At 45.2% G+C, this 24,685-nt stretch overlaps 1 protein-coding gene across 6 annotated transcripts in view; it reads left to right on the forward strand.

The window, feature by feature from the left end:
* The window catches only part of TANC1 (tetratricopeptide repeat, ankyrin repeat and coiled-coil containing 1), a 251,103-nt gene that overhangs the window by 192,623 nt on the left and 33,795 nt on the right, over positions 1 to 24,685 (forward strand). For all 6 annotated transcript variants that reach the window (XM_057551173.1, XM_057551172.1, XM_057551176.1 and 3 more), the window contains 5 exons: positions 1,118 to 1,349; positions 2,499 to 2,665; positions 4,466 to 5,073; positions 9,811 to 9,919; positions 11,206 to 11,328. In XM_057551173.1, coding sequence (XP_057407156.1) covers positions 1,118 to 1,349; positions 2,499 to 2,665; positions 4,466 to 5,073; positions 9,811 to 9,919; positions 11,206 to 11,328 — 1,239 coding nt within the window. The remainder of the gene's footprint in view (positions 1 to 1,117; positions 1,350 to 2,498; positions 2,666 to 4,465; positions 5,074 to 9,810; positions 9,920 to 11,205; positions 11,329 to 24,685) is intronic.

The following is a 24,685-nucleotide window of genomic DNA, read 5'->3' on the forward strand; positions in this document are numbered from 1 at the left end:
TGATAAATTTAATCAAAAACGGAAGTCACATGGCAGTTCCAAATTGGCCACATCTACTCTTGCCACTTGCTTTTTAAGAGTCTACAGACCAGGAATCGAATCCCAGAAATTCCACTGACTGTCTGTCACCCTGGCGAGGCATTCAACCTGTGTGTCTGCTGCCCTCACCTCTGAACCGTAGCTAGTGGTTCTCGTCCTACTTACGCAGGGGTTGTAGGACGGAGTGGGACAGCAGTGTCGCAGACCCTTCTGAAAAACATAAAGCACTTTACATGAATGTGTTTTGACCTTTTTCACCCCCCTTCCCTGGTACGTATATCCCTCCATTCATCCTCGTTTGGGAAAGTCTCAGATTTTTCATTTATTGGCAGTGTGCCTCTCCTCTCAAGACAGTGCCGCATTTGGCACTTTCCTGGGGGTCTCTCTCATGAATAGCCTGTTGCCACTTCAAATCCATCCCAACAAAAAGGATCCTCTCAGTGCTTGGGCAGGACCCTCCCTCCTCCTATGTGTCCCTTCACAAGATAGGCAGGAATTTGGTAGTGTCTGATGTTGATCCTTCAAACAGTGTAGCTGTTGAACTTCTCCATGGTGTCGCTGGAGGCGGCCCTCCTGCCAGGGAGAGGAAGCAGCTGTGACTTGAGAGCCTGGCTTTCATTGCCACCAATTTTATCTGCTTTTTGGGAGCCGCGAATGAGCTCCCCAAGGAGATGTTGCTGTTTTTGAAAACAGAAACGTAGTGAATATGGTACTTGGGGATGTCGAGAACGTCGGGATTGCTTGGAATTGTTTCAAGCCAGGGTAGGCTTTAAGTCTTATGAATGACTTTTATTAGTTTATATTCAATACAGAGTAACTTGTGCCGATCTTAGTGCCAGTCAAGACGGACTTGTGGCTGCAAGTAAAAGTCGGCCTAAGATTTGCCAGACTTCAGAATTCCTTCCAAAGTAAAGGGATAACTGAATCCATTAAGCTAACTAATGACTCAGTCTTGGGGAATAGAAGCAACGTTTTCTTGTTATCTCGGAGAATGGAAAAATTGCATCCCTGACGGAGAGCCTGCAAGGTGCCGTGTGAAGAGGATGGGGCGTTGCTGACGACTCCGCTTCTTCTGCAGGTCGTGGCCTACCACTACTGCCAGGCCGACAACACCTACACGTGCCTGGTGCCCGAGTTCGTGCACAGCATCGCCGCTCTGCTCTGCCGGTCCCATCAGCTGGCCGCCTACCGAGACCTGCTGATAAGGGAGCCCCAGCTCCAGAGCATGCTGAGCCTCAGGTCGTGTGTGCAGGACCCGGTGGCCGCTTTCAAGAGGGGTGTGCTGGAACCACTCGCAAGCCTGCGAAACGGTACCTCCCAGCAGCCACCCGCGTCCTCCCTCTCTCCGGGACAGTCCTCAGAAGCGGGGTGGGCGTCCACTTGACTCCGGGGTACGAGTGAAGTGGGCCCAGGGAGGATGTGAGTACGTCTCTCCTCCCCTTCCTCAGAGCCGTCTCCCCAGGGCTCCTCCTTGCTCCACTCCAGATGGTCTTGTTTTAAATGTTATATCTCTAGTGAGAATTAACTCCGCAGTTGAACATTTCCAAAGTAGCTAATTTGTAACCATAGGTTATTTAGATGACTTGCTCTCTAGAAAGTGCTGCCTGCATATTTTGCACTCCTAAGGCGGAAGGGTGTAAGTTGATTGTTTGGGGAACTTGCCAGCATGTTTTTTCCAGGGGCCTCTGCTCAGTTGAACCTAAAGCTGTTTCTAGAAGTGTCCGTTTGATTTTTTTGCCCTTGAATCTTCTCCACAGTAGGGGCGTTAGTGATATTATGGGCCTTTGACTTTTTCCATCTTCCCTGCCCCCTTGCTCTTCACCTTTTGAGCTAGTTTACCTGCCTACGTAGCACTTCTGCCAGTTGGTGCCAGAGAGAGGGAATTGAAACAGATATGTCTTCATTGCTCCTCATCCCTGGGCAGAAAGTTGGCACTAATGGATAGAAAACTAGATTCGGGCTTGGAGGAGTCTGTAAAGCAGAGTTCTCGCCTCCATTGGCTGTGTGCCTCAGACCTGATGCTTTGCCCTTTGCGGGTCAGATTTCCTCGCCAGAATCCATCCAGGGAGCTCTAGTGGGGGTGGGGTGGGGGAAACCTAGAGTCTTTGGCAGGTTTCATCTCGGCCTGTGTTGGTTATCTTTGCTGTAGCTCACCCCAGTGACAGGAGTTTTTGAAGAGCTAAGTGTATCATATACATGGGTGAGATTCTGCTAATGTGTGTAATACAGTATGTTTCTGAAAACTGTGTGGTGAGAATTGGTTTTCTTTTGGCTCTGCGCTCTGGTTGTCATTACAAATTTAATGGAAAATATGCTTCTGTGAAAACCATTTCTTCTGCCACGTGTAAACCTTTTTAGTTTTCCCTAACACTTTAAATTGTGCATTAAAATACACTGGGTGGTGCTATCTTATAGAAATGTATAATTTCCTAATTAAAAAAAATTATTTTCTCCTTTAGAGCAGAAAATTCCTGAAGAAGAATACATTATTTTGATAGATGGTTTAAACGAAGCTGAGTTTCATAAACCTGATTATGGAGATACACTTTCTTCATTTATTATCAAGATTATTTCTAAATTCCCTGCCTGGTTGAAGTTGATTGTGACTGTAAGAGCAAATTTTCAGGTAAAAAATAGTTCTCAAATGTCTTTTCAAGACCCCAAACCCCAATTTTACAGTTTTTACAATTACAATTTTAGATTAATACTAACAGCTTAAACTGTTGTAAACCATTTAGCTGCTGAATTGAAAACTGTATTAGAGCTTTGAAATATTAGTGCACAGAGCTCTAAACAGGCAAAACTCTGACCTTTTTACCCCCAAGGCACATTTATCAAGATGTCAAGTGAGTTCCTTATTATCATCAAGCTGTACTTGTGCTTCTAAAATAGAAGTGTCTCGCCCTGGTTCACCATAACTCAGTTTGGGGGGCTCTTTGAGGTGCCTGGCTAACAGGTCTACCAGAGTTTAAAGTTATTCCTGCTTGTAGTTATTTGTATGGGTTTGCAGTGGGACTTTGTTTTTTGGGTTTGTTTGTTTGTTTGTTTTAATGAAGGGAAAAGGGAGGGATGAAGGAGAAAGATTTTTAAGGCCTATTCTGAATAAAAGTTTAGTTTTTCATAAAACTTAGATATGAGGTAACGCTTGCAGCGAGATGAAGAGTGTGTGTGTTTTTTTAAAATTCTCTTCCTCATCTGTCCCCTCATTTAAACCCTAAAATTATATCGTAACAGCCATTGACTCCTTCCCTCCTATCCATTTTTAGTAAAGACACGAGACATTAGATTCTGATTTTTTTCCCTTTTAGGATGATATTTATTTTAAAATAGCATTTGGGTTCTTTCCTTCCTCATTAAAAGTAGAATTAGACCTCATTCGAACTTGGTGTTTGTTTTCACGGACATGTGATTCATACACTTTTCAGTCATTTTTCACCCAGTGAGCAGGATCTGGCAGTCAGCAGCACAGCAGCAGGAGTCCTGTGTTTTACATGCGAGCTGTGTAAGTTTTCAGAGGCTCTGTTAGCATCTGTGTAAAAAGGGGGGGGGGGTTGGGGAGTTGTCCTCAGCCTGTCTCCTACAACTGTCACATGCAATGAGGACATGTCCTTAGCTACTTCACAAATGATAGAGGGATTAAAAAAAAAAAATCTCATCTCTGCTGTTAGGTGTCAGGACAGTGCTTATCTGTGGGATGGCAAAGGGACACGGGGCTTCTGGGAGCTGGCAATGTTCTTTGTCTACCTGCTGGTCCCACAGGTGTATTTGACTTTGTGGAAGTGAATGATACTGTGCAGTTAGGATTTGTGCACCTCTGTGTATCACAATTCAACTTAAAAGTTGACCAAAAAACAGCAGCTAAAAAAAAAAAAAAAAAGACAGTGGGCTCTACGAATGCCCAGCAGCTTTGTTATGGCAGGCTGTCACTGGAGCCCAGCCTGGGGGCAGTTGCAGATGTCTCAGTTGGGTTATGCAGCCCCAGTATCTAATGAACAGCGAAGGATGCGTCTTGTCTGGCCATGGTCTTAGATGTACAGTGTTGGTTCGTGTCTGTCCTTGTTATTATAATCAGTTGCACAGTGTAAAGATGATGGGTATCAGGTCACCTGGGGGCCTCACTGCCCCTTGGCTGGTGCAGCCAGACCGCCGCGGTCTGCTCGAGGCTCTTCCGTCTCACTTGGCTCTGCGTCCCCGGATAAGGACCTCAGGAAAGCCTTTCCTGATTTGATCTCGCATCAGGAATGTCTTTCACATAAGCTTTTTCTCTTCAATTTATCCTATTACATGTTTTAATACAAAACAAAGAGCCCCTGTAATCCGTGAAAATCCTCCTTGAAAGGAAACCAGTGGGTCTGGTTTGAAATGCAGCTGACGTGAAAAAGGAACTCTCTGTGGAGTTGGCACTGCGCGTCTCATTCTTTTGCAGGAAATCGTCAGCAAGCTGCCGTTCATCAAGCTGTCCTTAGACGACTTCCCAGACAACAAGGACATCCACAGCGACCTGCACGCCTACGTCCAGCACAGGGTCCACGGCAGCCAGGACATCCTCGGCAACATCTCTCTGAACGGCAAGGCCGACGCCGCCCTCATCGGGAAAGTGAGCAGCCACCTGGTGCTGCGGAGCCTCGGCTCCTACCTGTACCTCAAGCTCACCTTGGACCTCTTCCAGAGGGGACACCTGGTCATCAAGAGCGCCAGCTACAAGGTGGTGCCCGTGTCGCTGTCCGAGCTCTACCTGCTGCAGTGCAACATGAAGTTCATGACCCAGTCCGCCTTCGAGAGAGCGCTGCCCATTTTAAACGTGGCCCTCGCATCCCTCCACCCCATGACAGACGAGCAGATCTTCCAGGCGATTAACGCCGGCCACATCCAAGGGGAGCAGGGCTGGGAGGACTTTCAGCAGAGGATGGATGCCCTCTCCTGCTTCCTCATTAAGAGGCGAGACAAAACCCGCATGTTCTGCCACCCGTCCTTCAGGGAGTGGCTCGTGTGGAGGGCAGATGGCGAGAACACGGCCTTCCTGTGTGAACCCAGGTACGACGGGCAGCTCTGTGCAGGGAGTCTGATGTGTGACTGGGGAAGGGATTCCAAACACTAGTTGTGCTCTTTTTTTTCTTTTTTTTTTTAAATTAATTTATTTTATTTTTGGCTGCGTTGGGTCTTTGTTGCTGCAGGCGGGCTTTCTCTAGTTGCGGAGAGTGGGGGCTACTCTTCATTGCAGTGGCTTCTCTTGTTGCGGAGCACGGGCTCCAGAGCGCAGGCTCAGTAGTTGTGGCTCACGGGCTTAGTTGCTCCGTGGCATGTGGGACCTTCCCGGACCAGGGCTCGAACCTGTGTCCCCTGCAACTGGCAGGCGGATTCTTAACCGCTGCGCCACCAGGGAAGCCCTAGTTGTGCTCTTTAACAGAAAGACAGTACAGCATGAATAATTCAGGAAGGGTGATGGAAAATTCTCTCTGCTGCTAAACAAAAGCTTCCTTCCTTTAATTGCTAGGATTCTAGGACTCCTCAGTACATGTGGACGAAAGAGAAGCTTGGCAGTGCCCGGGCCATATTTCTCTGGTGATTCTCTTCTAGATCCCTGCCCCCTCGCACAGGGGTCACCCGTGGGAGAGTGTGGCATTAGCTGCAGGGAACAGCCGGCTTCCTTCGACCCTGTTCATGGCTCAGTTTCTTCACCAGAGGGTCTGTGGACTGTCTCGCATCCTCGATGCTGCCACTTCCCACCACCTCTTGAGCTTGTGGCATCTTGTCCCAGAGATCTGATGTGCCTGCGGGCCCAGAAGGGAGCACAGCCGTCACGTCTGGCCTCCTCGTTTTGTATTTGTGTTCTGCACTGTGTAACAGACTGGGATTTGGGGTCAGGAGGATTCAGGTTCGGAGCTCCAATGCCCCACTTACAAGATGGCAATGGGGCACCTGCATCTGGGGAGTCAGAGGTTCCACTGAGGCTTTGCAGCAGGGCTGGGCCGGGATGCAGGTCTCCTCACCGCCCAGGGGAGGAGACGGGTGGGAAGCCTGCCTGCCCTGTGGCATATGGTGCCAGTCAGGGTGAGAGACTGGGGACTTCGAGGTGCGAACGCTCTCAGTAAGGGTGTGTTCATGTCCACCACCTCTGCCTGGCCCTGGCCTTGGCCGGCATCATTGCTGTCTTTCTTTTTTTTTTTTTTTTTGTCTGCGTTGGTTCTTCATTGCTGAGCGCGGGCTATTCTTCGTTGCGGTGTGTGGGCTTCTCATTGCAGTGGCTTCTCTTGTTGGGGAGCACGGGCTCTAGGTGCGTGGGCTTCAGTAGTTCTGGCACGTGGGCTCTAGAGCGCGGGCTCAGTAGTTGTGGCTCACAGGCCTAGTTGCTCCGCGGCATGTGGGATCTTCCCAGACCAGGGCTCGAACCCGTGTCCCCTGCATTGGCAGGTGGATTCTTAACCACTGTGTCACCAGGGAAGTCCATCATTGCTGTCCTGAATGGCTTCTGCCCTCTGTGAGTCAGAATTGCTCCCGGCCCTGGGTAAGAGGTCTGACAAGCTGCTAAACCGTCTGCTTTGGGCTGGACTGGACCTTGGATCAGATGCTGGGGCCAGAGATGAAATGAATACGCACTTGTGAGCTGCACACTCCCTTCCTTCCATGACTTTTGACTTAACATTGACACACTAGGTCTAGCTGCTCTTTTCATGTTGTGGATAAGGTGTTTTCTTAGGCAACACTGGGCTAAGAGTTTCTTATCTTTTGAACCGCTTTGGGGCTATAAACTGTAACTCCCAGGTTATTTAGCCAGACCGTAATGACTAGGTGAAATGTGTGCTGTGACATGTTTAGCCAAATCAGATCATTTTCTAGGAAGATAGTGAGGTGGAGGCCAGCCTTGCTGACATGAGATAGATGGGCCTGGCTTGGCCTGTGGGCAGAGTCGAGAAGAAGGAGGTGCTGTATGTAGGTCATGCTGAGGTGTTAAGCTTCAGAAACTAGGAATGGCGTTGCTCTTAGAGTGGGTAAGAAAGGCAGGGGCGGCCTTGGATTTTAGCAGTTTGAGTTTATGGGGTTGGTGGTGAGGTTCTGAGACAGGTGGGGTCTAAACGGTTGGAGGAGAGGTTGGAGTTGAAGATCTGGCATCATTGATGGAGAGGCAACGGTGGGATGTAGTGAGGAAGTGCAGTGAGAGGAAAGGGAGCTCTGGACTTCTGGGACAAGGAGAAGGATTTCAGGGAAGGAGGTGAGGGGAGTATGTGCTGTCAAGAAGTGAAGGAAGGTGAGGATGAAGGGGAAGCCATTGGCTTTTCATTGTGGGAGGAGGGCCCTAGATCCTTAGGAGATTCCTTCCATTGGGTTGTGAGGCGTGAAAGAGGAGAGAGCCAACATCCTGGCATGGGAAGTGGATGGGTCGAGAGGTTTCGGGTAGCTTGAGGGTGGGGAGGGGGGTATTGGTTTATGTTTTTAACAACGCAGGGGATTGGGACGTTGTTGGAAGCATCATTGAGACAGCATGGGGAAACACAATCAGTGAAGAGGGAGAAATTGGCAGCACAAGGGAGCGGGGTCAGCTAGCCTCCTCTGGCTCCCGTTGAGTCCGTTCACAGTGCCGTTCCAGCTGGATTTCGTCTTGTTTACGTGTGTCTCCAGTCCAGTTGCTGAGAGCTCCTCAGGGCAAGGACCTCGCGTTGTTCCCCATGGGATCCCCATTATTAAGCCATGATGCTGGCTATAGGGGGATGTTAACGCACAAATGAATGAATGAGAAACCGGGTTACGCTGATGAAGGCATCACAGGCACTCACGTTGCACAGCCTGTGGTCAAATTCTGCTCGGTCGTTACCACCTGTTTGATCTCGGGCACATCATTTACCTGTCCAGGCCTCTGTTTCCCCATGCAAACAAATTGGGGGTCATAAGACGTAGTGATTCACAGGGTCGAACAAGTTAATGAAATAATTTAGTTAACTTTCTGCATCTGGCATGTAGTAAAAGCTTGATATGTATAAGCTTCAGAAAATGAACAGACTCGTAAGTGCAGGTAGACTTAGAAGGGGGCACATGATCCCAGGGCCAGGAAAGAAGGACGTCAAGGTAGATGGGATGTAGAGGAGTGCAGGTGCCCCGTGACTGCCTGGTGAATTGTCTCCTCAGGGAGGTGGGAAGCCACGTGCTTAGCTGAGAGCACTGGACGCCTTTGGCCCAGCCACTGAGGGCTGCATGGTCGTCACCCACAAGGGCCAGCCAGCCACCGTGCTTGGCATGTCCTTGTGGTGGACGCAGATGGCATGGCCACAGAGCCGGCAGACTGGTAGACTGAGGATGGCTGAGCCCGTGGGTGGGAGAGTGGCCCTGACTAGAGTGATGTGGGACTAGCCCGTGGATAGGGACCAGGGAGGGCATGGAGCAGTGGAAGGTGGTAGAGAGTGTTTTCCACGGGAGCAAGGGAGGCTCTCATCTGAGAGGGGAAATCGAAGCTTGAGGTCTGGGAGGTGGTGTGTGGGAGGGAGCACAGGGCACGTGCTCTAGACCCTGACAGGACGTGAGGCAGGACACTCAGTGGCAGTGTGGTCTTAAGTGTCATGCCTTCCCCTGCAGGATAAAAAGCAATCTCGTGGTTTCCACCTGCCCTGATTTCCTCGTCTGTAACATGATTTATGGTTGATTTGAGAAACAGGCAAGCATCTGGATAGATAAATATGATTTAAATGATGAATGCTTTTAATCCTCTAGATCAGCGACTACTAGAAAACACATTTAGAAGAATGCTTTTCTTTTTCACAGTTTATCTTTTCCTCCACAACTAGCTGCTTTTCCTCAGCAAAACAGTACTTCAACGTTTGTCAGGTTAATAGAAATAAAAATAATTCACCCTGCACAGAGGTCACTGCTGTGACCTTGGAGTAAGCAGCCCTTAGCATCTTTTCCAAACAGATTGGCTCAGACAAAGGCATGGAGTCCACAGGAGACAGAATGACTCCTACAGATGTAGAGGGGAAAATGGGTAGGATGGCTCCTTCACGAGAGGGTTAGTTGGGGGATTCATTGGTGGTGTCAGTTGAATGTCTACCCTGTGCCCAGAGGCAGCAAACCTACTCATACAGCTTAGCTTTTTTACCCCTACAAGGAAGGATCTGTGTTCCATTCAAGCCTAGAATTCTAGGTGTTTCTGATCACGAGCTCTTGCTGTACATGGCCTGGTTTTTCTTTCCCTTCCACTGTGAGGCCTTGGCCTTTGGCCCAGGTCTGTCCCCAGTGGTGACTGTACTGAGGGGAGGCCTGAATGTCGGGTCCAGTGATGATTCTGATCCATTTGTCCACTTGCACATCTGTCCTTCGTCTGTCCATCCATCCATCCATCCAAGAAATGCGTATTTGCGTTCATACTGAGTCTTGGGCATTTGCTAGGTTTTGTGGCTATAGCTGTGACTTAGAAAAGACCCTTAGTCACATGGAGTTTACATTTTTGTGACAGTCATAAATCAATAAATAAACTGATGAGAGAGTGATGGAGGATGAACAGGGGGCGGGTGGTTGCATCGACAAAGACCTGCCCTGTCCAGAGGCTTCTCTCTCAGTCACTCCACAGAGATAGAGGAATCCTGAGAAAGCACTTAAAATGACTCGAGGAATAAACAGCACTGACCATCTTCTGTGAAGAAGCAGCTTTCCACCCATTTTATGTGGTGATGCTGAAGCACCAGGAGACCAGTTCAGGGGTCGAGGGGGTGATGTTCGCCCTGAGGGCCTGCAGAGAGATGGACTCGGGTCTTTGGTTACCAACCTGTGTGTTTCTCGTCCTAGGAACGGGCATGCTCTCCTGGCATTCATGTTCTCGAGACAGGAGGGCAAGCTGAACCGCCAGCAGACCATGGAGCTCGGCCATCACATCCTGAAGGCACACATTTTCAAGGTGAGACCCCCACCACTGCAGCAGGCAGCAGCCCTCCGTGAGCCTCATCCCCAGCCCAGCCGCTTCCCTAAAAGTAATCGTTGTTCTCACTCAAGTGTGTATCTACTGCTGTGATTAAATTTTACTTTTTCCCTCTCTAAATCTTTTCTTTTCACTTAAAGGTTCCACTTCATTCATTCCCTTTGCTTCCGTGTTATTTAGTTGTTGAAGAACCAGATTTCGTGACCTGTGTCGTTTCATACCACCTGGATTTTCTGATTGTGTCCTTATTTCTTGTGGCCTACGTTAACATGTTCCTCTTTCCTCTGGATATTTTATCATTTGGTATTCATATCGAGCAGCTTAATCAGATTCAGGTTTGATCCCCACCCCCTCTGCCCACCAGGTGTCACAATTACTTTATACAGGTAAACCTTGTTTTATTGCACTTTGCTTTATTGTGCTTTGCAATTTTTTTTTTTTTTTTTTTTTTTTTTTTTACAAATTGAAGGTCTGTGGCAACCCTGTGTTGAGCTAGACTTTCGGGACCATTTTTCCAACAGCATTTGCTTACTTCATGTCTCTGTGTCACATTTTGGAAATTCTTGCAATATTTCAAACTTTTTCATTATTACTTGTGGTGGTGATATGTGTTCAGTGATCTTTGATGTTACTACTATGACTTACTGAAGTCTCAGATGATGGTTAGCATTTTTTAGCAATAAAGTATTTTTAAATTAAGGTATGCATATTTTTTTGGACAATGCTATTGCACACTGAATAGACTACAGTATAGCGTAAACATAACTTTCATGTGCACCAGGAAACCAAAAAAATTGCATGACTCGGTTTATTGCTGTGGTCTGGAACCAGACCCACAGTATCTTCGAGGTCTGCCTGTTAGAGTCAAAACGCTCTGTAAGTCTCTATAAGGTTTCTAGTGTCAGGATGCATAGCATGTGTGCTTGGTGTGATGCCATTGGCCACGACTGGTCTCTTCCTTCATTAGGGGTTCCAGATGGTGATATTCTAACATTTATTCTTCCTTTAAATGATTGGAGAACCTCTGTAAAGAGAAACTTTCTCCTCATCTGCCCCCCTTTCCCCAGGCGTACAGTTGATGTAGGCTAGTTCCTCAACCCTTGGCTTTAGGGCGGGAAGGCTCACAGGTTCAGGCCTTTTCTGTGTGCACAGCCTTTGCCCCGCGTTCAGCAGGGACCTGCGCCCTCCCGGGCACACCCGCTTTCAGACCCACACTGCAGGTGGGAAGGGAGACCTTGAAGCTGATTTGTCCCTGTTGCTTCCAGGGCCTCAGCAAGAAGACTGGAATCTCTTCAAGCCATCTGCAAGCCCTGTGGATTGGGTACAGCACCGAGGGGCTGTCTGCTGCCCTGGCCTCCCTCAGGAATCTCTACACTCCCAATGTGAAGGTAAGCGACCCTCTGCCAGGGGGGTCAGAGCCCCCTGCCCCCCGGCCGCTGTTGCTCCAACAGTCCCGCTCTCCCCAACACTGGCTGGTGGCCAGAGAAGGCTGGGACGCTACGACTAAAGATGCTGTTTCCCGATGGGAAGCACACAGACTTGAAGGCTCTACTGCCGGTTCTCCTCTACAAGTTTAGCTTTCACTGGGGCAGGAAGATGTGGGTGGTCAGGGGCTGCTATGCGAGCATGTGGTGACTGTTTCAGAGTGGAGGAGGTAAGGGAAGCAATTCACAAAGGAAACCAAAGGTCAGAGGAAACCCTGGTCAGATATCCATGGAAAATGGACTTTTAAGGCGTCCTGGTTTCGAATCTGGACTATCTCTTTATGGTTCGTAGGAAATTAAGCACTAATGAGTAACACAAAGTGGTGGGCACACAGAGGGAAACTGTTACTAAAGGTTTTGTGCACATGTGTATTCATGACCACGGAAAGCGTATCAGGGTCTGCCCGCCGCTGAGCCAAGAGTTTCCTCGGTCTTGGTCAGAGGCTATCATGTCACAATATTCTGCTGAGCTTTTTAGGATAGATCTTGCCTGCTCATTTAGTGCAGTCTAAGAATCTGCAGCACACAGAGGCCGAGTATCTGTTAAGGCGACAAAGAGGAGTTAACTCCCACAAAGAGTGTGGAAATTACTGTCTTATATCAGTTTACAACCATCTTTCCCAGAGCAAAGTAAGATGAGATCATAAGTGTCTTCACATGTTAGATTTCTCACCTGTTTGACGCATCTGCTAGACTCCAGGCCTTTCAGCCCCAGGCCCTGACCTGCCCGGCTGCCTTCAAAAGCTCTGACATCGTTTCCCAAGGAGTCACGTTCTCCCCTTCAATCACCTCCATGAGAAGTCATACCTAAGTCATACTTAGTAGCACAAAGGTGCCCTGACATGGTCGCAGTGTGGTCAAGGGAAGCCCTGGAAGTTTCCAGGAATCTGTCTTCTACTTCTCCTCACTTTGGTTCATCAAATCCACCTGGGAAGGGGGCCACATGCCCCAGAGATAGTGCCGTGGAGGACACCTGGGGGCCACTCCCGGGGGACTTCTGTGCCTCTCCTCCCCTGCTGTCAGTACGTCCCACCCTCAGCACCTACACCGTGGGTGTGTGTCTGGGGATCAGGGCCTTACAGAGCATTTCCTGTGTCTGGTGATGTGAACTCTCCTCCCTCTTCTCCCTTCCTTGCCTTCCTGGTGTATAGTGGTCCCTCGGATCAGTTCCAGGACCTCCCACAGGTACCAAAATCCAAGGATGCTCAAGTCCCGTATATAAAGTGGCGCAGTATTTGAATATAACCTGCGCACATCCTCCCGTATACTTTATTTTTTTGGCCACACCTTGCGACGTGTGGGATCTTAGTTACTTGACCAGAGATCAAACCCGCGCCCCCTGCGGTGGAAGCGCAGTGTTAACCACTGGACTGCTGGGAAAGTCCCATTTTTCCCCCCCTCCAGTATACTTTAAATCATCTCTAGAGTACTTCTAATACCTAACACAATGTAAAGGCTATGTCAATAGTTGCTGGCACACAGAAAATTCAAGTTTTGCTTTTTGGAGCTTTGTGGAAATTTTTGTTTTCGAATATTTTCAGTCTGCTGTTGGTTGAATCCACAGATGCAGAACCTACTGATACAGAGGGCAGGCTGTATTTATTTTCTTTCGCTTTTTTTTTTTTTCAACTGAAATATAATTGACAGATAGCATTACATCTCAGATGTACAACCTAACGATGTGTTATTCGTTTGGATTGTGAAATGATTACCACAAAAGGTCTAGTTAACAGCTATCACCACATATGGTTATAAATCTTTTCTTGCGATGAAAACTTAAGATCTGCTCTCTTAGCAACTTTGAAATATGTAATACAGTATTATTAACTGTAGTCCCTGTGGTGTACATTACATCTCCGCCTGCTGGTGTATAGAAGGGAGGAGCCTGGGTGTCAGGAAGGACCTAGCGGTGCTCTGACCCTGGGGCAGCTCACCCACAGCCCTGCTGCCCAGTGCAGAGCTTGGGTGTTGGTTAGAGAAAGGCCAGCACCCCCTGGTGGGTTCGGACAAGGTCTTTTGCAAATAGAAAAGTGCAGGTGGGCTCAGCACTGTTGGGGTTCCAGGCTTGATGGGCAGAGGGCACATTGGATTTCAGCCTGGCTCACCCCTGGGTGGGGTGCCTGGGAGTAGAGCAGCCCCAGGGAGCCGCTCCCGGGAACCTTGTGCTCAGCCCTGCTCCTTTGGACATTTCTACTCACTCTGCAGACGGCTAGGCTTGAGGGCTTGTGTCCCGACTGAAGCTACGTGCAAGTTTCATGGGGTGAGGACAGGGAAGCCGCTTTCATAGTGAAGGAGCACTAGCTCTAAGCTGCTGCTCGGGGTCAAAGTGAGCACTTCCTTTCTTTTTGTTTTTAATTAATTAATTAATTAATTTATGGCTGTGTTGGGTCTTCGTTTCTGTGCGAGGGCTTTCTCTAGTTGTGGCAAGCGGGGGCCACTCTTCATCGCGGTGCGCGGGCCTCACGTTATCGCGGCCTCTCTTGTTGCGGAGCACAGGCTCCAGACGCGCAGGCTCAGTAATTGTGGCTCACGGGCTTAGTTGCTCCGCGGCATGTGGGGTCTTCCCAGACCAGGACTCGAACCCGTGTCCCCTGCGTTGGCAGTCAGATTCTCAACCACTGCGCCACCAGGGAAGCTCGCACTTCCTTTCTAGATAGCGTTACTCTGCAAAAGGTAGAGAACACGCCGAGCGTAGACTTCACGTGATGAAGGAATTGTATTTAGAATTTTTGTTTTACTTTTTATAGAAATTGGAATTGAGTTTACTGTAATAACACTATTTCATCTTTCACTTCAGTTAAAAGTATATCTTTTGGCTTCTCCATAATTAATAAAATTCTGTAATGATGGCAAGGAAGAAAGAAAGAAAAATTAAAATGGCAGTATCTGCTTTCACCATTTGAATGAATTATGGGCCCAAAAGTTACTTTAATGTGGAGAAAAGTAAATGGGAAACGTCATAACTCTGTTGAATACGAGTTTTTAAGACAGTAAATTAAGAGGTACAGTGTAATAATGTAATGAACTTGACCCTCCTGGGATTATAAGCTTTCCTCTTTAACATATTTGCAAGTTTAAGAGTTATTCGTCTTTACTTTGTTTTTTGTTTTTTGTTTTTTGTTTTTTTTTTTTTACAAGAAAATTAGTTATTTCTGAGATATACATTTTAAAGTAATAACTAGGATTATTACTTATAACCTTATACCAGAACATATAAGATTTTTAGAAGTTTCCTGTAATGTCTGAAACATTTATATTAACATATTTCCATACATATTTCCATACAAATACAAATATAAGATTTTTAGAAATTTCATGTAATGTCTGAAACATTTATATTAACATATTTCCATACATATTTCCATACAAATACAAATATAACATTTTTAGAAATTTCATGTAATGTCTGAAACATTTATATTAACATATTTCCATACAAATAACCCAATGAAAGTTTAGTATTAGTTGTTTTGTTTGTTTTTTTATACTGCAGGTTCTTATTAGGCATCAGTTTTATACACATCAGTGTATACATGTCAATCCCAATCGCCCAATTCAGCACACCACCATCCCCACCTCACCGCAGTTTTCCCCCCTTGGTGTCCATATGTCCATTCTCTACATCTGTGTCTCAACTTCTGCCCTGCAAACTGGCTCATCTGTACCATTTTTCTACGTTCCACATACATGCATTAACATACGATATTTGTTTTTCTCTTTCTGACTTACTTCACTCTGTATGACAGTCTCTAGATCCATCCACGTCTCAACAAATGACTCAATTTCGTTCCTTTTTATGGCTGAGTAATATTCCATTGTATATATGTACCACAACTTCTTTATCCATTCGTCTGTTGATGGGCATTTAGGTTGCTTCCATGACCGCCATGGCTATTGTAAATAGTGCTGCAATGAACATTCGGGTGCATGTGTCCTTTTGAATTACGGTTTTCTCTGGGTATATGCCCAGTAGTGGGATTGCTGGGTCATATGGTAATTCTATTTTTAGTTTTTTAAGGAACCTCCATATTGTTCTCCATAGTGGCTGTATCAATTTACATTCCCACCAACAGTGCAAGAGGGTTCCCTTTTCTCCACACCCTCTCCAGCATTTGTTGTTTGTAGATTTTCTGATGATGCCCATTCTAACAGGAGTGAGGTGATACCTCATTGTAGTTTTGATTTGCATTTCTCTAATAATTAGTGATGTTGAGCATCTTTTCATGTGCTTCGTGGCCGTCTGTATGTCTTCTTTGGAGAAATGTCTATTTAGGTCTTCTGCCCATTTTTGGATTGGGGTGTTTGTTTCTTTGATATTGAGCTGAATGAGCTGTTTATATATTTTGGAGATTAATCCTTTGTCAGTTGATTCATTTGCAAATATTTTCTCCCATTCTGAGGGTTGTCTTTTTGTCTTGTTTATGGTTTCCTTTGCTGTGCAAAAGCTTTGTAGTTTCATTAGGTCCCACTTGTTTATTTTTGTTTTTATTTCCATTACTCTAGGAGGTGGATCAAAAAAGATCTTGCTGTGATTTATGTCAAAGAGTGTTCTTCCTATGTTTTCCTCTAAGAGTTTTATAGTGTCCAGTCTTATATTTAGGTCTCTAATCCATTTTGAGTTTATTTTTGTGTATGGTGTTAGGGAGTATTCTAATTTCATTCTTTTACATGTAGCTGTCCAGTTTTCCCAGCACCACTTATTGAAGAGACTGTCTTTTCTCCATTGTATATCTTTGCCTCCTTTGTCATAGATTAGTTGACCATAGGTGCGTGGGTTAATCTCTGGGCTTTCTATCTTGTTCCATTGATCTATGTTTCTGTTTTTGTGCCAGTACCATATTGTCTTGATTACTGTAGCTTTGTAGTATAGTCTGAAGTCAGGGAGTCTGATTCCTCCAGCTCCATTTTTTTGCCTCAAGACTGCTTTGGCTATTCGGGGTCTTTTGTGTCTCCATACAAATTTTAAGATGATTTGTTCTAGCTCCGTAAAAAATGCCATTGGTAATTTGATAGGGATTGCATTGAATCTGTAGATTGCTTTGGGTAGTATACTCATTTTCACAATGTTGATTCTTCCAATCCAAGAACATGGTATATCTCTCCATCTATTTGAATCATCTTTAATTTCTTTCATCAGTGTCTTATAGTTTTCTGCATACAGGTCTTTTGTCTCCCTAGGTAGGTTTATTCCTAGGTATTTTATTTTTTTTGTTGCAATGGTAAATGGGAGTGTTTCCATAATTTCTCTTTCAGATTTTTCATCATTAGTGTATAGGAATGCAAGAGATTTCTGTGCATTAATTTTGTAACCTGCAACTTTACCATATTCATTAATTAGCTCTAGCAGTTTTCTGGTGGCAGTTTTAGGATTCTCTATGTATAGTATCATGTCATCCGCAAACAGTGACAGTTTTACTTCTTCTTTTCCAATTTGTATTCCTTTTATTTCTTTTTCTTCTCTGATTGCCGTGGCTAGGACTTCCAGAACTATGTTGAATAATAGTGGTGAGAGTGGACATCCTTGTCTCGTTCCTGATCTTAGAGGAAATGCTTTCAGTTTTTCACCATTGAGAATGATGTTTGCTGTGGGTTTGTCCTATATGGCCTTTATTATGTTGAGGTAGGTTCCCTCTATGCCCACTTTCTGGAGAGTTTTTATCAGAAATGGGTGTTGAATTTTGTCAAAAGCTTTTTCTGCATCTATTGAGATGATCATATGGTTTTTATTCTTCAATTTGTTAATATGGTGTATCACATTGATTGATTTGCGTATATTGAAGAATCCTTGCATCCCTGGGATAAATCCCACTTGATCGTGGTGTATGATCCTTTTAATGTGTTGTTGGATTCTGTTTGCTAGTATTTTGTTGAGGATTTTTGCATCTATATTCATCAGTGATATTGGTCTGTAATTTTCTTTTTTTGTAGTGTCTTTGTCTGGTTTTGGTATCAGGGTGATGGTGGCCTCATAGAATGAGTTTGGGAGTGTTCCTTCTTCTGCAATTTTTTGGAAGAGTTTGAGAAGGATGGGTGTTAGCTCTTCTCTAAATGTTTGATAGAATTCACCTGTGAAGCCATCTGGTCCTGGACTTTTGTTTGTTGGAAGATTTTTAATCACAGTTTCAATTTCATTACTTGTGATTGGTCTGTTGATATTTTCTGTTTCTTCCTGATTCAGTCTTGGAAGGTTATACCTTTCTAAGAATTTGTCCATTTCTTCCAGGTTGTCCATTTTATTGGCATAAAGTTGCTTGTAGTAGTCTCTTAGGATGTTTTGTATTTCTGCGGTGTCTGTTGTAACTTCTCCTTTTTCGTTTCTGATTTTATTGATTTGAGTCCTCTCCCTCTTTTTCTTGATGAGTCTGGCTAATGGCTTATCAATTTTGTTTATCTTCTCAAAGAACCAACTTTTAGTTTTATTGATCTTTGCTATTGTTTTCTTTGTTTCTATTTCATTTATTTCTGCTCTGATCTTTATGATTTCTTTCCTTCTGCTAACTTTGGGTTTTGTTTGTTCTTCTTTCTCTAGTTTCTTTAGGTGTAAGGTTAGATTGTTTACTTGAGATTTTTCTTGTTTCTTTAGGTAGGCTTGTATAGCTATAAACTTCCCTCTTAGAACCGCTTTTGCTGCATCCCATAGGTTTTGGGTCGTCGTGTTTTCATTGTCATTTGTCTCTAGGTATTTTTTTATTTCCTGTTTGATTTCTTCAGTGATCTCTTGGTTATTTAGTAACGTATTGTTTAGCCTCCATGTGTTTGTCTTTTTTACGTTTTTTTCCCTGTAATTCATTTCTAATCTCATAGCGTTGTGGTCAGAAAAGATGCTTGATATGATTTCAATTTTCTTAAATTTACTGAGGCTTGATTTGTGACCCAAGATGTGATCTATCCTGGAGAATGTTCCGTGCGCACTTGAGAAGAACGTGTAATCTGCTGTTTTTGGATGGAATGTCCTATATATATCAATTAAATCTATCTGGTCTATTGTGTCATTTAAAGCTTGTGTTTCCTTATTTATTTTCATTTTGGATGATCTGTCCATTGGTGTAAGTGAGGTGTTAAAGTCCCCCACTATTATTGTGTTACTGTCGATTTCCTCTTTTATAGCTGTTAGCAGTTGCCTTATGTATTGAGGTGCTCCTATGTTGGGTGCATATATATTTATATTTGTTATATCTTCTTCTTGGATTGATCCCTGGATCATTATGTAGTGTCCTTCCTTGTCTCTTGTAACATTCTTTATTTTAAAGTCTATTTTATCTGATATGAGTATAGCTACTCCAGCTTTCTTTTGATTTCCATTTGCATGGAATAGCTTTTTCCATCCCCTCACTTTCAGTCTGTATGTGTCCCTAGGTCTGAAGTGGGTCTCTTGTAGACAGCATATATATGGGTCTTGTTTTTGTATCCATTCAGCCAGTCTATGTCTTTTGGTTGGGGCATTTAATCCATTCACATTTAAGGTAATTATCGATATGTATGTTCCTATGACCATTTTCTTAATTGTTTTGGGTTTGTTTTTGTAGGTCCTTTTCTTCTCTTGTGTTTCCCACTTAGAGAAGTTCCTTTAGCATTTGTTGTAGAGCTGGTTTGGTGGTGCTGAATTCTCTTAGCTTTTGCTTGTCTGTAAAGCTTTTGATTTCTCCATCGAATCTGAATGAGATCCTTGCCGGGTAGAGTAATCTTGGTTGTAGGTTCTTCCCTTTCATCACTTTAAGTATATCATGCCACTCCCTTCTGGCTTGCAGAGTTTCTGCTGAGAAATCAGCTGTTAACCTTATGGGAGTTCCCTTGTATGTTATTTGTCGTTTTTCCCTTGCTGCTTTCAGTAATTTTTCTTTGTCTTTAATTTTTGCCACTTTGATTACTATGTGTCTCGGCGTGTTTCTCCTTGGGTTTATTCTGTATGGGACTCTCTGCGCTTCCTGGACTTGGGTGGCTATTTCCTTTCCCATGTTAGGGAAGTTTTCGATTATAATCTCTTCAAATATTTTCTCTGGTCCTTTCTCTCTCTCTTCTCCTTCTGGGACCCCTATAATGCGAATGTTGTTGCGTTTAATGTTGTCCCAGAGGTCTCTTAGGCTGTCTTCATTTCTTTTCATTCTTTTTTCTTTAGTCTGTTCCGCAGCAGTGAATTCCACCATTCTGTCTTCCAGGTCACTTATCCGTTCTTCTGCCTCAGTTATTCTGCTATTGATTCCTTCTAGTGTAGTTTTCATTTCAGTTATTGTATTGGTCATCTCTGTTTGTTTGTTCTTTAATTCTTCTAGGTCTTTGTTAATCATTTCTTGCATCTTCTCAATCTTTGCCTCCACTCTTATTCCGAGGTCCTGGATCATCTTCACTATCATTATTCTGAATTCTTTTTCTGGAAGGTTGCCTATCTCCACTTCATTTAGTTGTTTTTCTGGGGTTTTTTCTTGTTCCTTCATCTGGTACATAGCCCTCTGCCTTTTCATCTTCTCTGTCTTTCTGTAACTGTCTTTACTTTGTTTTATATAGAACTCCAGTGTCACCTACCTCTACGCTATCCCCCAAATTGTATAACTTGGTTACCGAATTTTAAGGCATTCCATTATTCTTCTGTTTTGTTTTATCTTTCAAGAAAAAAAAAAGGGGGGGGTTTCACAGAATCGTGCACAAATTACAGTAATTTAAAATTATGCATGCAATTAAGGAATTTTTTTAGAGAGTATTAAATGTTGTCATTACAGCAAGGGATGTCATTTTGAGCAATAATTGCAGTTTGCTACTTTGGTCCATTACAGCGACTTGCTCCCGAATGATTACTTGGTAGATGAATTTTAATTTTGGTGGCATGCCTGTGATTGCTAACAATGTGATCTCCCATTGCCGGGCCAGGCTCATGCCAGCCCGGGCCCTGGCTGGCCCACTGGGGTGCTTGCCGCCAGTGCCTGCAGGCTCCCATCCAGCTGGTTGTTTTGCTCACATAGTCCCATGGGACCGGGTGCCAGCCACAGGCTCCCGAAGGCTGTGCGCTCAAGAGAATTAAGGTTGTGATTCTTCTCTCAGCTGGAGCTGGAGCTGGGGGCGCGGGGGAGGAGACAGGAGCTAGGCATGGACTTTGGCCTAACTTCCCTGGCTCAGAGGATCCAGTCATATTCTGCATAACTACTAGGCAGCACACATTTGCACCGGTTGTATTGATGAGAACCTCCAACATACTTAAGGAGAAAACTGAGCTTCCCACTTTACGACCCTGCTGGACAGTGCCTCTTCTGTTCCTCAGGATCACATCATTTTTGCCTACCCCCCCCCAGCCCCTTTTTTATTTTCTTGTATTCATCAAATCCAGAAGTATATAGGTAATATTGCCATTTCCAGGTGTTATCCAGGGAGAGCTTCGTGGTGGTGATGACCAGACGATTTCCATGTGATTGGGAGAAAATGTACAGGAAGAACCATTTAAAACCCCTTCCTCGAAGGCGGAGTGATCTTAGCCAGAGCTGCTGCTTCGGCTGCTGGACTGCTCTGTGATACTAATTAGCATTGTGCCCAGGGCTAATTGGCGGCTTATCTGCTCTGAGCCTCAGTTTTCTCACCTGTAAAATGAAGGTAACAAAAGAACCTGCATCATAGAGTGATGGGAAACCTCACTGAGATGTTAAAGCTCTTGGGAGAATACTTGGCATTTATTATATGGTCAAGTGAGTCATTTTTATTTGTATTTCACCTTCTTTCTGGAAACTGAGATTCTACTGTAAGCACCTGAGAACTTGTGACTGTGCAGGTTGGTAGTGGTGAAGGGGAGCTGCCCACCATGAGGCATTAATGGGTCCACATCTGCCCTCAAATAAGCATGAGGTCTCCCTGCTGCTCTGTGCTGGTGAGCAGCCCAGTGGGGCCAGACCCTCCGGGTCACCAGGTTCCTGGGGCAGAGCGCCCTCCTGTGCCTTCCAGGGGTCAGGGACTAGGTCCCTTGTCTCTTCTAAAGATTCCATCAAAGGTAATTGTAACAATAGCAAGTAATATTTATTTAGCACTTACAGGATGCTGAGGGCTGTGCTAAGTGCTTTGTGTGTGTGGCACGTTCCTTTTTAATCTTCACAACAACCCAAGGAGGTGAAACTGTTTTTATCTCCACCTTTCAGGTGAGGAAACTGAGGGTGAGGGCAGTGATAGGGTGACGCAGATCCCACAGCGGGGAAGGGTGCCTGCCGCTGAGCAAGCCCACGCTCCTTCCGCAGGTGCGCTCTGCACCTGACATGTTTACAGCCATGGCTGCCAGCTGGAACCACTCGGGAGCCCCGGGCCCTAGCCAAGTCAGAATCTCCAAGGGTGGGGCTGGGGCTTTGGAAACTTGCAAGCTCCCAGGTGATTTCACTGTGCAGCGAGGTTAAGAAACATGGGTTCGGGGTAGATCCACAGACTGATTGGGGGGTAAGTGGTAAAAATACCCGCAGCGTTGCACCAACAAACTAAATGTCTTTCTGAAGAAGCAGATGGAGAACTGATAACAAATAGCTTTAGGAAAGCTCTGCCCCTAAGCACATACCTTCCATAAGACTTTTCTTATAAAGTACGCAGGAAGACAGCACTGAAACAACACCTTCCAACATTCTTAGGAAAGAGTTTCTGTCCAGTAGAAACTTGGGGTGGTGTCCTGTCATTTTCTTAGGAGGCACTTGAATCACGGAGAGGTTGAGTAATTTTCTGAAAATCACACAGCAAGTTAGTTAAGGGGCTGATTGGGAACTCAGACTATTTAATTCATCATCTTTTTCTCTTAGGCTCATGAATCTGAAGAGGGAATGGGATTGGTGGGAGAGGGGAGAGAGAGGGTAGCTGGCTGTCAAAGTCACCCTGGGAATTTACAAACAATTCCTGCCTGTCCTTTGGTGACCAGAGTCTGACGTGCCCCTCAGTGATGTTATGTGTGCTTTGAAAAAGCTGCTACGGTTCTTCTGTAATTCCTCTTGCCTAAGAACTGATTTCCTAGGCCTTGATAAAATCCCCAACTGTGTCAGCAGCACTGTCTTATTCCTGCTATACTGTTGGCGGTTACTCAAAGGAAAATAATTTTCTCAAAAGCCCTTACTTTTGTTGAGCCCTTACACTTTTAAAATGCTTTCACATCCTATTTGAGTCTGTGCTGTTTTTAAGAGCAAACCTACGGAGGGTGGTAGAGCAAGCTTGGCAGGGATGAGTTTGCCCGAGGTTGAGCGTCGCATGGCACTGTTGGGGCAGGGACAGTGCTCCTGGTTTCTCCTCCCTGTTTTTTCTGCCCTTCCATCCTCACATGCTGGTTTGTTGCAGGAGGCTGGGTTAGTGCTGACCCAGGTGGGGTTGAAAGATGGTCCCCCTGATTGGGTGAATGACGAGGCGGGTGCTGGTCACTTGGGTACAAGCCGTCCTTCCTTCCTTTTTTTTTTAACTGAAGTATGGTTGATTTACAATGTTGTGTTAGTTTCAGGTGTACAGCAAAGTGATTCAGTTATATATATATACATATATATATATATATTTATTTATATAAATAATTTTTTAGATTCTTCTCCCTTATAGGTTATTACAAAATATTGAGTGTTCTTCCCTGTGCTATACAGTAGGACCTTGTTGATTATTTTATATATGGTAGTGTATATGTGTTAATCCCAAACTCCTAATTTATCCCTCCCCCCAACTTCAAGCGGTCCTTCCTTAAATGTAAGTGATGGTCCTAATGGCAGGAAGGAACTGACTCGTGGGCCATCCTCACCCATAAAGGGGCTTTGTTTACCTCTCTTCTCTGTGAACTTCTGTGTCTTAGAACCAGTATCTTGTGTCATGGGCTGAGCCAGGAAATGGAATGTGCAGAGGAGATGGCCATGTACGGGGTCGGCCTGTGTGTGTGTGTTGGGGGGGCGTGTGCATGGGGAGGGCTGGGAGCATTCTGTATAGGATGGGGGTACTTCTCCCTGGTGTCCTGGCATTGAAGCAGGGACCCATAGGAAGTGATCCTTTGTCATCTGTAGCTATGGAAAAGGGTATTTATTCCTGGCAGAGGGAACTATACGAGAAAGAGGGAAAGACCAGGAGGCCAGGGCCTGCTTGCCATTGTTATAGGACAAGCGTTAGACCCAGCATGGTCACGGTGCAGGGAAGTGAGGGTAAGGGTGCTAGGAGATGAGGTCAGAGAAGGAGCTGAAGGGCTGGGTCACCCGGGGTTCAAGCTTCAGTGGCGACCCAGACCGCTTCAGGTTTTACACTTTGGGTTCTAACCTGTCTGTATGCTGTCTCACTCTTCTGAGGTGTGGTGTCGCCACCAGAATAATAATTTCTATCACTTTGTAAATATTCTGTCAGCTACTCTTGTGGACACCATGTCATTGAAATACCTTGAATTTTGTGTGTTTTGTCATCTTTCTGTATCTTTTAATGATCCCATGTGTCTCCGGTCAAATAAGAGAACCCAGTCTGTGTGGTGTTTACACCTAATGGGCAGCCCGGAAGTGGCCAGGGTCTGTCGGGAGGGATTGATGTCGATCCGGGACCATTGAAGGGAACTGTTAGAAGAAACGCAGTGGGCATCTTAATAGGTGTTTAAAGGAGTGTCATTTTTCCAATGACCTGGAGATTTGAAGAAGATATTAGTATAGCTAAAATTTGCATAAGGTATTCTGTGATTTTATTTTAAAACCTATAGATAACAAACTTCCCGTGATATCTGGGTCCAATGAGTTAAGTGGGAGGTGGATGTAGTAATTGGTAGAAAAAGCCGATGACTTTCTATGAGTCTTGTGCTGCTGACAGCCCCAAGCATGTGAACATTTTCACGCGTTCTGCTTTTTCTTGAAGGTACAATTCCTTGTAAAGGAAAGAGAGTATTTGTGTTCACTTTTGGCTTTATTATCTCACTGTTAATTATTTAATCCTGTGATGATTATTTCATTGCCCCCCAAAATGAATTTTCTGTTTTTATTTGGATCAAACAGTGGTTTTCAAAAGTGTGGTCCCCTGGGACTTTGCTGGTGGCGCAGTGGTTAGGAATCCGCCTGCCAACGCAGGGGACACGGGTTTGAGCCCTGGTCCGGGAAGATCCCACATGCCGCGGAGCAACTAAGCCCGTGAGCCACAGCTACTGAGCCTGTGCTCCGCAACAAGAGAAGCTACCGCAATGAGAAACACGTGCACCGCAACGAAGAGTAGCCCCCGCTCGCCGCAACTAGAGAAAGCCCCTTCCCAGCAATGACGACCCAATGCAGCCAAAAATAAATAAATTAAATTAATTAAAAAAAAAAAAAAGTGTGGTCCCCAGACC

The sequence above is a fragment of the Balaenoptera acutorostrata genome, chromosome 8, assembly GCF_949987535.1.
Source record: "Balaenoptera acutorostrata chromosome 8, mBalAcu1.1, whole genome shotgun sequence".
NCBI lineage: Eukaryota > Metazoa > Chordata > Mammalia > Artiodactyla > Balaenopteridae > Balaenoptera > Balaenoptera acutorostrata.